The following is a 14,891-nucleotide window of genomic DNA, read 5'->3' on the forward strand; positions in this document are numbered from 1 at the left end:
ACTGCTTTAAATACATTCTACATACGTCGCAATGCCTGTAACCGTGATGAAGTATGTGTGGAAAATGGTTAAAACTGTTCTTCATGTGTCGCTATGAAAATGATTGCTAAGCAATATTTATGAAAAAAATTGTTAACAAACATTCTTTGCACATCGCCAGATAAACTGTGAGCACGATGGAACTGTGCATGTCAAGTGCATTAACATTTGTAGTGCATTGCCTAATGACATTTACGGCGATGCAACTGTGCAAAATAAGGAACTGATAAACCACTGGAACCATGGTCGCGATGCACAAAAGCATTGAAGACAATGCCATGGGTGGAGGAATTTTGAATGGGACTTCAGGGAATGTAATGTTCTCGGAATACGACGGCGACTCTCATCTGGGCAAATCGAGGATCGATGCCAGCATTTTGCCGTCCGAAGTCTTGCATTCATAACTTAGTGGAACTTATGCTGTGGAATGGAAATCCACTGGTTTTCAATCACGCGATGCGTGACCTAGGAAGAACAGTGTTATCAGTGAAAGTAAACAACGCAACGAGTGAACCTACCCCCATATCGGTTGTCAAATCTTTGAACAGTTACGTCGACATGCAATAACATTTACATGCAACTACCAAAACTATGCCTACCTTAGCGTTATTATTGAATATGTTATGAATATAAACTGCAAACGACGACACGTCATATAAGGACAGCTAATCTGAAACAGAAAGACATTTTAAATGCAATATTTTGCATGAGAGACAATGACTAATAGTGAAATGTATTTTGCTTTAACATAGGTAGTAGTTTAAAGATTACTGTGCCTGTTTTAGATGTTAGTGCATATTTTTCGTAAAAACTTGCCCATACGCACATACGAGCTGTATATAAACTGTGATCACTGTGTCACGAGTTCAACTAACTGAAATACATGTAACTGCACATGCGAGGCAGCCGCATTCACGCTCCTCATTCTAATGTTATATACCATGACCTGTATTTGAGTGTGTATGTAAATATTGTACTGAATATGCTTTAGGGCAAATTCCTCGCCTGCAGGTGCGTCCTTTCGCCTCCCAGTTCAGGGGGGCAGGATGGGCATGGATATTTTGCAAAAATGTAGATATAAGTTCAGAATATAAATAAAGAATTATTTAAAATATTAATTAGTAAAGTGGTTGTATAGATTGTTTCATGCAACTGCTGAAACATTAGAATAATTATGCAGTTCAGCTGTCTTGCTGAGAAGATGCCACCTTTTTCGTTCATGAAGCTGAACAGATAGGACGTATATTTGTCATCGCTGCAGATAGTTATTTGGTACATCACCATTATTCTATTTTCTCAAGACACAATCTCACTAGGCGTATTCATAGTTACACACAGCAACAGAATTAATATAAGTGTCTGTGTAATTTATTTTAATGTAATATTTTGTGAATACAGTGACATATTTAACCTTGTGTTTCATTTATCTTGCAAGCTATTGTTCAAATTTCCATGGCTAAAAGTTCCATGTTACAAATTCTGTGAATGGTCCAGCATGAACTAACACTTTGGAATTATTCAGTCTATGGAGTCTGATAAAGAAATATTTTCAGAAAAATCACTCATAGTCAAACTTGCAATAAGTGGACCTCATGCCAAAAGCCATTGTCAAGCGCCCAATGTTTGTATTAACATACTCTAATCACATAATATTATCATTATCTATTATTATTTGTCAGTTGACTGATATTCACAAACCAGACCGGGAAAGCCACGATAAATCAAAAGTAGTTAGACAGAAAACTTTTAAAAGAACGAACAAAATCGTATAAATGATGACAGGAATGTTTTAAGGCACCATAAACTTTAGTAAATTCAAAGACTGAAGTTCAGCATAGTGTACAGTGAAATGTGACTAAGGGTACTGCAAGTAGCAAAAACAAATGTAAATGAGTGTGAGAAGTAATGTGGAATTTTAAATGCGAAATGTTCTCCGAAACATGACAACAACCTACCTGCCAAGTACAGCATCCAAAACAGTAGTTGATGCAGAAATTGTATCACTCTTCCTCATGGTTCTGTAAAGAAAGGGTGTGTTATGGCGCTTGTTCCCAAACGAATTGCCAACATGAAGAGCACCAGTTGGGTATCGCTGTGTGTGTGTGTTATTCGGCAAAAAAAGAGCATCATAAAAAAATATTGTATGTAAAGTATGATATAGATATGAATTATAACAAAGACTCTTTTAACAATGACATTGAATAAACAGGTAACTTCAGACCACTAACATTTGAACGATTATAAGTTTTCCTGTGCACTGAGTGGACACTGCATATTATATATATATATATATATATATATATATATATATATATATATATATTAAGATGCATGATTTCCCTTTCTGTTGATTTCGATGTAAGAAGCCAAATATTTAACCACTTGTGACAAGTATTAAGCCGTTGCACACTGTATTGTGAAAAGACTGGCCTACAAGGAGCTACTGCACATATCAGAGACTTTTGAAATATTGATGTTGTGTGATGTCAGCTGTGACGTATTCAGCTTGCACTGAGACTACAATAATTCACCAACAAGTGTGGCGTTAGAATTCAACTTTATTATTGTATATAAAGATAAAAGAGAACTGGTAAATGTATGTTTTTGAAGAATATTGTAAACAAACCTTAAAAGTAAATAGTTCGACTGTAGTTTGGCACTCAGTGTCAATATTTAACGGACTGTGTAATAGATCTTTTAAGCGAAAAGAAAAATTATGTACGGAACAAATACGCCGAATAGCTGCAAAGAATTAATTTATTTAGGTGTGATAGGCGTAGGAGAGAACTTCTCAGATAGTTTTTATTTCTTAAAACAAAAGACAAAAACTTTTATTTATTATTCTTCTGTTCTGTCCCTTAGAGTTTGGAGAGGAACGTCCTAGCGTAATCTACCAGATGCTGTACAACTATTTAGTTGATAAAATAGGTCATCATAAGTATTGGTGTTTTATTCAAAATGGCAGTATACCGAATCTAATAGCTTCTGTCATTAACAATCTGCATTTGCATAGTAATATTTCGAGCAATCAGTGTGAAGATAATTGATGAAACATAATGGCCATTAACTATCATTTTATTATAGGTCTCATATCATAATATGTGCCCTATCAGACCAGCAACCTGTATCTCTTAAATATCAAAGTCTGATGTTTTTTTGTCCAGCAACAGTAGAAATATAATTTGAGAGACCGTGATTCAAACCTGTAATAAGAATATTTATGTCATTATGTAACTAAGACAAGTTTTAAAGCCGAATACAAGACGCAAAAATAAATGTTTAAGGGAAAGGTACTGGGGGCGATATTCTCTATACACAAAAATTTCCATTGGATTGGCAATTAAAATTAACTTTAAATAAACCAAATTTTCAGAAGATGAGATGACAGGACATAACGCTGTGTTTCTTTTAATAGTTTTGTGTACAGTTAAATGCAAAAAATGAAAATATGAAAAAATGGTTCATATAGTTTCTAATATTTATAAAATGCAAATTCCTTTTCCTCAAGCTCCTTGTAGAGCGTGTGAAACTCCCTTTCTGTATGACATAAAGACAATTTTCTTTCCACACTTCTGTCTCCATTCTCTAATTTAAAAGCTGCCCCTGAAAGCTGAAAATCTTTTGAGCCTGGTACAAGTCCCGCAAAAAAACAGTTGGGGACAGCAATAGGATTTGAGATCATGCGACATTGGTTGACTTGTTGTGATGGACAGTGTGAATATAACATGACGCGACAGTGCCTTGATGGTTACTGTGAATTGGCGTTGACGCAAATAGGAAACTCAATAATGAAATGAAGACTAAGAAGATTCGGAAGCAGATAATGCAGTACTGTAACATCAGTGAGCTCTGCGAAAATAGATTAACTTCCGATGTTAGAAGAAAATGATACTGTAAAACTTTCTTCCCCGTGAAACCTTGGCATGACGAGACAGTCAGTTGATGGCCTGTGTGAGTGCCGCCACAATGTATTGTGGAATGTAAAAAGTTTTCGATAGTGTTGAACTACTGTCATGCAATCTTCTTTAAAAGAGTAAACTGCCATTTGCTTGTGTATTACTTAATTACTCTTTTGTGATATCTATATTTCTTCTTTTATGCCATTATCAAGTACAATGCTAAACGTTATTAAATAATTATTGTCATACCTGTTAAGGCAGTTCAAAATAGATATACAAGACCAATACATGTCTTTAAGATGTAACTGTCAAAGAATGTCTACCTTTGGCAGGTACTTCTTCAAGACATGTGTTAATTTTGTTTATATGTCTTGGACTGCCTTAACAGATATGACATAATAATGATCTCACAACTTTTAGCATTGTGCTTGATAATGCCATAAAAGCCTAATTGTAGATAGTACAGAAGATGGATATGGTAATACCCAGTCAAATCGTGATTACCCTTTTTTTCTTTTCAAAAAAAAAATGTGGAATGTTTTGTCGTGAAGTTCCGTTTCTTCCCTTTTTAATTATGAATCGGCCGTTACTGGCCTCCAAACACGGTGGTTGGAGGATGTGTGTATAAGTTTTCGTTGTCTCTGGCATGAGATATAAATTCTTTTTTGGATGAATGAGAATGGTGTCGGTTTCCAGTGATAGGAATAAGCATGTTCACTGCACATTACATTACATTAATACTTGATCCATAGATCATGAATACAGCATTTCGTAATGACGTGGAACTAGTTGGTTTAACATAGGCTTTCATTACACAATTTATTTTTTAACCTCATTCGCGCGGACGAACGGCTGGCGTCTCAAACAACTAAAAAAGTGTTGTATTTTTGATCGATATAGTCTCTCGACATTCGAAAATATCGATCCATCGATTGTATCCTGTGTTTTGACTTTTGTTGCATATTAAGGCATGTGCGTGGTGTTGTGTTTATGTTAGCCGGTAACATAATTGATGTCCAGTAACATACGTATAGAGAGTTGATCAAGAAAGAAGCAAACCTTTGACTTTTATTGCTTGTTAATAATAAGAATTGTCCAGAACACAATTAGTATTGCGTGTGTAGTGAAAACAGTGCCTATCTTAGTGTCTGATAATGAACGCGAAAAATGTGTTTCTAGTTTCCTTCTTAATCACTGTAGTTGCATTTTATTTACACGAGTACCATTTATCTACATTAGTCAGTGTTTTCAAGTTTTCGCCTTATTTGAATAGCGTCATGATAAGTGTTCATAATGTGTTACTAACTTGGTTTGGAAGTGTTAGGAGTCAAGAAGATTTAGGCGTCAAAAACAAGCTGAAATATACGACATTATTTACTCCTGAGGATCTGAAGAAATTTAATGGTGAACGTGGTTTATATTTATCAATTATGGGCAAAGTTTATGATGTAGGAAAAGAGAACAAACATTATAAGGCCGGTGCAGACTATCACTTTTTCACAGGTAAATGTTCAGTGTGTAATTATTCTAGTCGGTGACGAGAAGGTAAGGGCAGCAGTAATATCAATATTGCAGTTTCTTGTATCGATGTACAAACACGCTACAGCACTAGTCTTACCCTAAGTATTTTTGTGATTGTCATTAATGTAATATACCAACAGCTGTATTACATTGCCTGTGCGGCTGTGATGGCAAAAAATGTAAGATGTTAATGTTATGAAATAGCAATTTTGCTAGCATTGGTTTTTGTTTAATATTATTGTATCACTAGTCTTTACCCTGTGGCATCATCCACGTATGTGTTAGACACATATCTTCAATACACCTCCTCCTACCATTAAATTACCTTCTGCCTCTGCCTCACCCTCCATTTGCCCTGCTACATTTTCCAACCACCTCTTCTCTGTATCTCCAGCCCCCTCTCCCTCAGTCTCTTCATTTCCTCCACCCCCTTGCTCTGATCATATCTTCTCCCTGTATCCTCTGTTGATAACCTCCTCTCCCTCTCTGTTTCCACCTCTATCTCCCCATCTTCCTTTTCCACCTGCCCTCTGCACCTTCCATCTCCTCATGGATTCTCCTCCCCACCTCTCTCCATTCATTTCAGCCTCCCCTCTGCTCTGTCCGTCCCCTCTTCTGCCTTTCTCAACCTGTTCCCAGCCATGCTCATCAACACATGTAGTTCCTGCAATACATTTCAATAAAGTAGGCCGATACTATTCCCACGATATGCTTGTCGCAGGGCAGGCTGCACATCAGGGACATGAAAATAATTTATTTTGCTTCTGATGTACAGGCCGCCATTTAAGCTGGTTGATGAAGCAGGCTGTGATACTACAATTCCACATTCATGTCGTATTGGGCAGCATACATGTTGAAGCTCCTTACTTGTAGGTTGCCCTGCAAAGCAAGTTGATTGGCAGGCCGATGATGTTCCCACACAGCATGCTGGTCAGGCAAGGCAGCCTTTGCCAGGGGTTTGGAAAAACATGGTTTTTGCCCATATCTCTGCTGCTATTGGAGCTAGGAGGTTTTAAACCCAACAGTGCTGATCCTCTGAGGCCTACAGTTTCTGTGCTAAACTTGTTTGAAACCAATCTAGGGGTTTGGGAGAAGATACTTTACGTACACATGTGCACTCTGCTTTTTTAAAATTGCTCTAAGATCTTTGAACACAACTTTATAGCAAAAACAACAACCAGCATAGGCCTAATTTTCTTAAATATTTGTATTCATGTGTATTAACAAAGAGAAATGAGTATCTGTCTAAACATTTGAGACTACTTTTAATTCTTTGTGTTAAAGTTGCTGTAATAGATGGCACAAAATTACTTTATTGTCTGTGTTGTATGAAAATTCTCAGACCTTTAGCAGTTATGTGGTTAGTTATGAGGAAGTATTTCCTGATAACAAATAGTTGGAAAAATAACAAGTTTTTACTTGACAAGATATCAGATGTGTGCCAAAACTGGCAAGTGCACAAATATTAAGTTTTGAAACTTTACGAAATGTAAAAAGGTAGCTAGGCCTACCTTCAACTGCACAGGTAATTCACAACTGTTGTAAGACATGCTGTACTATTCCAATTGTATAACTAGCCTATGTGCCACTATCCATAAGAACTGAAATGATAATCTGCACAAGTTTAGTAAAGTGAAAGGCAGGGTTCAGCCAATTGGTAGCATACGCAGAACTGCAGTTTGTCTGTAAAAGGAGATTGCTCACAAAACTCTTTATTAGGCCCTACGGTTGTTACTGGATTACTGGTCAGATGTGAAGTCCATGTCAAGAGGAACTATCAGATGAAATTGACCATAGGATTAGATGATAGCAATGTTAATAATCAGAGGCTTGTTTGAGTTGTATGAGAAAGTTACAGGAACACAAGAAAACCTTCTGCACCCTATATCCTGAATGTTGCTTAGAAAATTCTAAAAACTGGCTTTCAGGGAAAAAAAAAATATTTTTTGGCTCCTGGTCCTCCAGTACTACACCCTTTTTATTAAAACGATGAAGAAAATATCTGGGTCAATGGAAGCATTCAATTCCACTCGTCGGGGTTGACCTGTGACGTAAGGCTGTTGTGGTGTGTGACATCACGATGGCGCAGAATTTAGTTTGTGAGAGTGGCGTGTTGGTAGGTGTCATTTTGATGTGATCAGTGGTGCTCTCTGGTGGTGTGTTTATTTGTTGTGTGTTATGCGATGTTTTTGGTTTACTTTGAGTGTGTGGTGTGTTTATAGGTGGCATATTGTTGCGGTTGGTGGTTCTCTCTGGTGGTGTGTTTATGGGTAGCGTGTTATGTGGCGTATGGGGTCCATTTGCATGGTACCATTTCATGTGTGTGGTATCAGTAGTGACTGTGCTTTCAGCGGAATATTTTTCAGTGAGTTAACGATTTTGGTTTTGTTATGTCGACATTACTGTAGTTTTTTTCTGTTCGTCGTGTGTGAATTTTGGTAAATTGCGATGTTTATGTCTTTAGAATGACAAGGTCAACAGTTTTCGGTTGTCGGCGATGGTGGGGGACAGTGTGTTGTCTCTAATAAAATTTCGTCAACTATTCGGATTTTTGGATGAAGTCGTGCAGTGTTCAGTGTGTCACGAAGAAATGAGGCTTACTAAAGTTCCGTCGTCTCGGACCAGGGACGACTGTATGTGGAGATGTCGTAAGGATAACAGGTCAAGTGAAGATGTCAGTCCATGGGTGAGGGAGGGGGTCAGGGGTGAATAGTTTGTAGTATACTAGACCTAACTAGGTAATTGAAAGTAACAATACTGTTGTTCGGTTTTGACCACTTGTGTCACCATCGGTAATTTTTTTCTCAATGGAGGGAGGTATGGTGAGAAACTGATCTGTACCATAGTGCAAGGTCTGGGTTAAGTTGGGAGGTAAGATAAGTAGTATTGTTGTGGATTAGTGAAGCCAGAATATTGTTCATCGTAACAATTAGGATTACTAATAATCTCACACAAAACCTTATCATAGGAGTCCTGTTAGTTTACTCGTTTTTGTTTTGGTAATAGTTTCGTGCTGTTGCTGATTATCATTCATGACTTATTGCATCTTTGATACTGTGAAACACATCTCTTCTACTGCAAGCTCCTTGCTTTCCATATTTTGGGAGTAGGTAGTATGGACCAAAACATCAACATAGGCTCTAGTAGCACACTTTTAAGAATGAGCACTTACTCATCTTTGCTACTGTGAAACACACCTAATCTATCTCATAGCTCATAAGTTATGCATTTTAGAACCCACATTTACTAGCCTCTTTTTTGTTTTGGTGTAAGGGATGTGTTCTGAAAGTCTGTAAAGGGAAATTAATTTGTTTTACCAGTATGTTACAAGTTGGAACACAAAAGTTTACCTTAACATGAAAGTGGCTGAATTATAACACAGAATATTACCATTTACCAGCTGGAAGCAGATCTCTTTCACTAGTTCGGAATGTAACACTTTTTGCAGTGCAAGATAGGGTTAGGTTGGAAGAAACAGCACACAAGAAAATTCTTTCAGACACCAGGCTAAGGGTAGCTCCAGCCAGGATGAAACATATTGCATTATGTGTCATTGTCATTTGCGTGACCCTAGTTCGTAGATGGCATTTTTGTCTGGTCCTTCAAAGGTCCCCTTATTTCCAAGCTTCCTCCAATTAGTTAACTGGATTTAAACTTTGAAAATAAGCTAGTGAATCGTGGAACTTTTTTCTCGTCCGTCATCTTGCTGCTGCACACAGTGGTGGGAGGGTCAAAAATGTCTACCACAATGAAGCAAATAGTACAACAAGAAAATTAAGGGAAGTGTTTGAAAAGAGACCGCATGTTAACTTCTGCATGACAACATTCAAAAAGAAGGCGCAGTATGAGAGCCTCAGAAATTGATGTTTTTATTAATATTGAGTGGTCAGATGGAATACATTTCACATATAATTGACTACACGTGAATTACTGAGGGTAAATGAAAAAGACAAGTTTCAAATTTGTATTGTAGCAATCACAGTGGAAGGAACACGGAGTAATCAAAAATAAATAAAATGGTGTGAGAGTTTCTATGAGAACTAGGCACAACAGCAGTGCACTAAGCATGAGATGCAGCTTCCAGCAACCAACATCTGCATTTATAAACAGCACACTGTATAAAAGAAACTTCAGACCATATTGCAGAAGAGTTGAAGACCCACAAGAATAAAGAAAACACCGGCTTCCAGATTTAATGATATTTGGTGAACTTGAAGAACGGGTATCACCTGGCAATCTTGACCCCTGAAGCCATCAAGATGGTGGACACCCCAATTGCAAGCTTCTACAATTTGGTGACCATGACGTCACTCATCACACACAGGTATAGACAAAAATAATACAAAAAATATTTAATTGTAGAAATAACATGAAACTAATAGGACAGTGCGGAATTAGGTGGTTTTGGACAGAGGCAGAATAAATATACTGTAGCCTCAATAATGAAGAAATATCAAAACAGTATTAACACTAAAATCAAGTACACAAAATCCTTAGTAATCAACAAAACCACAATACAGGATATTCCATTTATCTGATGACTGCACATGCAGAGTTGTGTTTGCCAACTGCTGGAGCCATGCAGGCCAGTCGTATGAGCCCCATGTCTCCCTGTTAATAGCATACTATGCACCTTTTTGGCCAATATTATTCGAACAGTGAAATAGACATCATGAGTGTAACAGTTAAGTCTGTGAGTACAACAATGGTAAAACCAGATTATTCTATTTGAAAATGAGTGTTTATTTGTGATTTGTATGCGCATACAGAGCCCATATGTATTGTCCAGAAATTGAACAGAAGTTTCCAGATGTACAAATTCTGAGTCTTGGTGCAATTCACAAATTAGTGAATAAAATTTCATGAAACAGTAAGTGTTCATGAGAAGGAGCATTGCAAATTTCTTGTACCTCTGTATAAAGAGCTGCTGAGTTACCTGGGCTGGGAACCTATAAAGTAAGAGCAATGCAAGAACAGAAAGCTGGTGATCCCACACACAGGGCTAGGTTTTGCAAATAGATTTTGCAACAAGTGCTTCATGATAAAATGGATCCTTTCCTAATTCTGTTTTCAGATGATGTTTGGTTCTATTTACACAGGCATGTTAATTCCCAAAACTGTTGATGTTGGAGCACTGATAGACCTATACTGTTTCAAGAGGAACCCCTTCGTGATCAGAAAATAGGAGTGTGGTGTAAAGTTAGTGGTTACAGAATAAGAAGCTCAATTTGTTTTTACAACACTGTTAAACAGTGAAAGATATGTGCAAAACACTTTGCAATTGCTTTTTAGTTAATTAATTGAATGAGAGAGACCTAACCTTTGCATTTATTCAACAGTATTTGGCAAGGACTCATGTGACCAATGTTTCTTTACATGCAATTCATGATGTGTTCTATAACAGAGTTAACCTGATGCAATTTCCATTTGAAAAAGGGTAAAGTGTATGCAACAAACTCACACATGTTGCAGGATCTTAAGGATAATATCTGCAAGTCAGTTATTTCAATTCCTACAAGACAATTACATCATGTCATGAATTTCCTGAACAGAGTTCAGAAATTCATTAAAAATAATGACAGGTTCCAGTATCTCTTTGCATGACATGGGTGAGTATAAAAAATTATTTACATTTATTTTAAATTTCATACTTTGGTAGTACACAGACAGCACAGCATTTGATTTGTGAGGCAATGGAGCACTCGCTGCCCACCGTCTATGATCCCATGCATATGGTCATCAGATAAATGGAGGAAAAAATCAGACATTTCACTCAACCGTGTTTCTTGACTTCCGCAAGGCGTTCGATACAGTTCCCCACAGTCGTTTATTGAACAAAGTAAGAGCATATGGACTATCAGACCAATTGTGTGATTGGATTGAGGAGTTCCTAGATAACAGGACGCAGCATGTTATTCTCAATGGAGAGAAGTCTTCCGAAGTAAGAGTAATTTCAGGTGTGCCGCAGGGGAGTGTCATAGGACCGTTGCTATTCACAATATACATAAATGACCTGGTGGATGACATCGGAAGTTCACTGAGGCTTTTTGCAGATGATGCTGTGGTGTATCGAGAGGTTGTAACAATGGAAAATTGTACTGAAATGCAGGAGGATCTGCAGCGAATTGACGCATGGTGCAGGGAATGGCAACTGAATCTCAATGTAGACAAGTGTAATGTGCTGCGAATACACAGAAAGATAGATCCTTTATCATTTAGCTACAAAATAGCAGGTCAGCAACTGGAAGCAGTTAATACCATAAATTATCTGGGAGTACGCATTAGGAGTGATTTAAAATGGAATGATCATATAATGTTGATTGTCGGTAAAGCAGATGCCAGACTGAGATTCATTGGAAGAATCCTAAGGAAATGCAATCCGAAAACAAAGGAAGTAGGTTACAGTACGCTTGTTCGCCCACTGCTTGAATACTGCTCAGCAGTGTGGGATCCGTACCAGATAGGGTTGATACAAGACATAGAGAAGATCCAACGGAGAGCAGCGCGCTTCGTTACAGGATCATTTAGTAATCGCGAAAGCGTTACGGAGATGATAGATAAACTCCAGTGGAAGACTCTGCAGGAGAGACGCTCAGTAGCTCGGTACGGGCTTTTGTCAAAGTTTCGAGAACATACCTTCACCGAAGAGTCAAGCAGTATATTGCTCCCTCCTACGTATATCTCGCAAAGAGACCATGAGGATAAAATCAGAGAGATTAGAGCCCACACAGAGGCATACCGACAACCCTTCTTTCCACGAACAATACGAGACTGGAATAGAAGGGAGAACCGATAGAGGTACTGAAGGTACCCTCCGCCACACACCGTCAGGTGGCGTGCGGAGTATGGATGTAGATGTAGATGTAGAACCTGTATAGTTCAAACAGAATCCTCAATATTGCAAAACCACACACAATTAAAAAATTCCAGCGTCTAAAATTTCCCTCTATCTATATGACATTTGTTAGAAAAGTATCCGACCTCTTTCTTTTGCGAACACCTGATGGATTTTAATCTATAGTGCTTGCATGAGTCGACCTTAAGCGCATTCATGTGGATGCATGAATTTTTTCCTGCCTGTTGATAGCACCAATACTGGCAAGCAACAGTTGAGTGATGTAGTGTGTAATGCTCATTGGTTCTTCATCACTAGGGGAATGATGGAATGACTGGTGCAGCACTACTGCATCAAATTTTGTCAGAAACTGGCCAACAACCAGGTGGAAACCATTCGGAAGATTCAGACGGCTTTCGGTGACGATGCTATGGACACCACACAGATTAGGGAGTGATACAGCTGATTTAAAGACAGCTTCATATTGGTGGAGAGCGAACCATGCTCTGGTCTGCCACCAACATACCAAAATAACCAGGTCATTGCCGATGAGATTCTTGTGGTGATGCGGGACAGTCGTGTAACTATCAGAGAAATTGTGGAAGAGGTGGGCATCATAACTTTTTCGGCACATTCCATTGTGACCAAAGTTTAAGCCATGAAGAGAGTGTCAGCACAATTTGTGCCGAAGATGTTGACGGCAGAGCAAAAGAAACTTAGTATTGAAGTCTCACAGAACTTGCTGGACTCCACAAAAAGTGGGCCCGACTTTGTGAACATCATAATTACTGATGACAAATCCTGGATATACGAGCATGACCTGGAAACCAAATCTCAGTCATCACAGGGAAAGCATTTGTCGTTACCAAGACCAAAGAAGGCCCGCCAAGTGCACAGCAATGTCAAAATGATGCTGACTGCACACCATAGGGTCAAAAAGTCACCAAAGATTGCTACAGTGATGTCTTCTGTCACCTATGTGACACTGTGTGACACAAGAGACGACTTGTGGCCAACAGGAAATTGGCACCTCCATTCCGATAATGCTCCAGCACATTCCTCACATATGATTCAGACTTTTTTGGTGAAAAACCAGTTCCCTGTGCTTCAGCAGGCTGTTTACTCTGCTGATATAGCCCCCTGTGACTTCTGGCTGTTCCCCAAGCTCAAGAGACCATTGAAAGGAATGCAATTTTAGACAAGCGAGGACATTATTGCAACAATGACAACAGAGCTAAACTCTATTCTGAAAGAGGCTTTTTTGGCATGCTTCCAACAATGGTTGTACTGGGAGAAGTGTGTGGAGTCCCAAATAAATTACTTTGAGGGTAATTAGGTGTCCAACACTCCAGGCATTCCAGTTTTTTTCCTGGCCAAAGGTCAAATATTTTTGTAACAGACCTCGTATAGCTAAAATGAATTCTACAGAACCACAAAACCAAAACTCGTCCATATAACTAATATTGAAAACCTAACCTCACCAATGTAGGTAAAACAAACTCTACAATACCTACCAATCAGTGTTGAACATAATTACCAACAATGAACAACACAACTAAAAAAATCATAAATTTTGTTATACAAGAAATAAAGAATTATACACATAAACAGACATACTATGCATGCTATAATAAAAGGCAATGGAAATGAGCGTTTGGCGTCATTGGCCGGGAGGCCCCTCGCGGGGCAGGTCCGGCCGCCTTGGCGCAGGTCTTATTACATTCGGCGCCACATTGGGCGACCTGCACGCCGGATGGGGATGAAATGATGATGAACACAACACAACACCCAGTCCCTGAGCGGAGAAAATCTCCGACCCAGCCGGGAATCGAACCCGGGCCCGGAGGACGGCAATCCGTCACGCTGACCACTCAGCTACTGGGGCGGACAATAAAAGGCAATAAAAACCTACTTACCAATCAAAGTTAGCAGACACATAAATCTAGCAATCTAAATGATAGAAAAAACTAGTGTGTCATCAACACCACCTCTGCCCCACTCAGGGGACTCACAATGCTTTTGTGAGTATGTGTGTGACAAGCACAAGACTCCAAGCAATTGAAGCACTTTCTTTCTTTCTTATGCTGCAGTCTTCCATCTCCAACTACCCTTACTTCTCTTTCTTTCTCTCGTGGCAGCTTCCCTAGGTTCTGCCTTCTTTCATCAACATCTTCATTTATTTGCCTTACACCATTTTTCAGCTGAAGTAATTTTGGTCTCATTTTCGATTTGACTTACATTTTCAAAATTTTTTCTGTGGTGTTGACCGACTGGGAAAGAATGCCTTACATAGCGCGCCTCCTGCGTACAATGTTGACAAACCTCTATGCACGATAAATGCTTTGACTCATATATGCACACAAAAGCCAATGTGGTAGCCAATCCAATGTGATGGGGCTGTTATGTACTCTTTCTGTTGAACTCCTTGATGACACAGGGATCACATTTCAGTTGCCTGAGCTGGCAGCTCCCCACATGTGCCAAGGAGTAGGTGCCCACCTTCCTGGGCTGATGTGTCTGGTGACCTTGGCTGTGGCTGGATGGTGCTCATGGGAAGAGTCCATGATTGTAGTAAGTTTTGCACATGAAACTTATCA

The 14,891-nt window shown here is 38.8% G+C and overlaps 1 protein-coding gene across 1 annotated transcript in view; it reads left to right on the plus strand.

Moving 5' to 3' along the window:
• Positions 1–4,767: 4,767 nt before the first annotated feature.
• LOC126191427 (neuferricin) overlaps positions 4,768–14,891 on the plus strand; it is a 53,514-nt gene continuing 43,390 nt past the window's right edge. The window contains exon 1 of the mRNA XM_049932304.1: positions 4,768–5,441. Within this exon, the coding sequence (XP_049788261.1) occupies positions 5,093–5,441 (349 nt within the window). The 5' untranslated portion in view covers positions 4,768–5,092. The remainder of the gene's footprint in view (positions 5,442–14,891) is intronic.

Source organism: Schistocerca cancellata, chromosome 6 (genome assembly GCF_023864275.1).
Source record: "Schistocerca cancellata isolate TAMUIC-IGC-003103 chromosome 6, iqSchCanc2.1, whole genome shotgun sequence".
Classification (NCBI taxonomy): domain Eukaryota; kingdom Metazoa; phylum Arthropoda; class Insecta; order Orthoptera; family Acrididae; genus Schistocerca; species Schistocerca cancellata.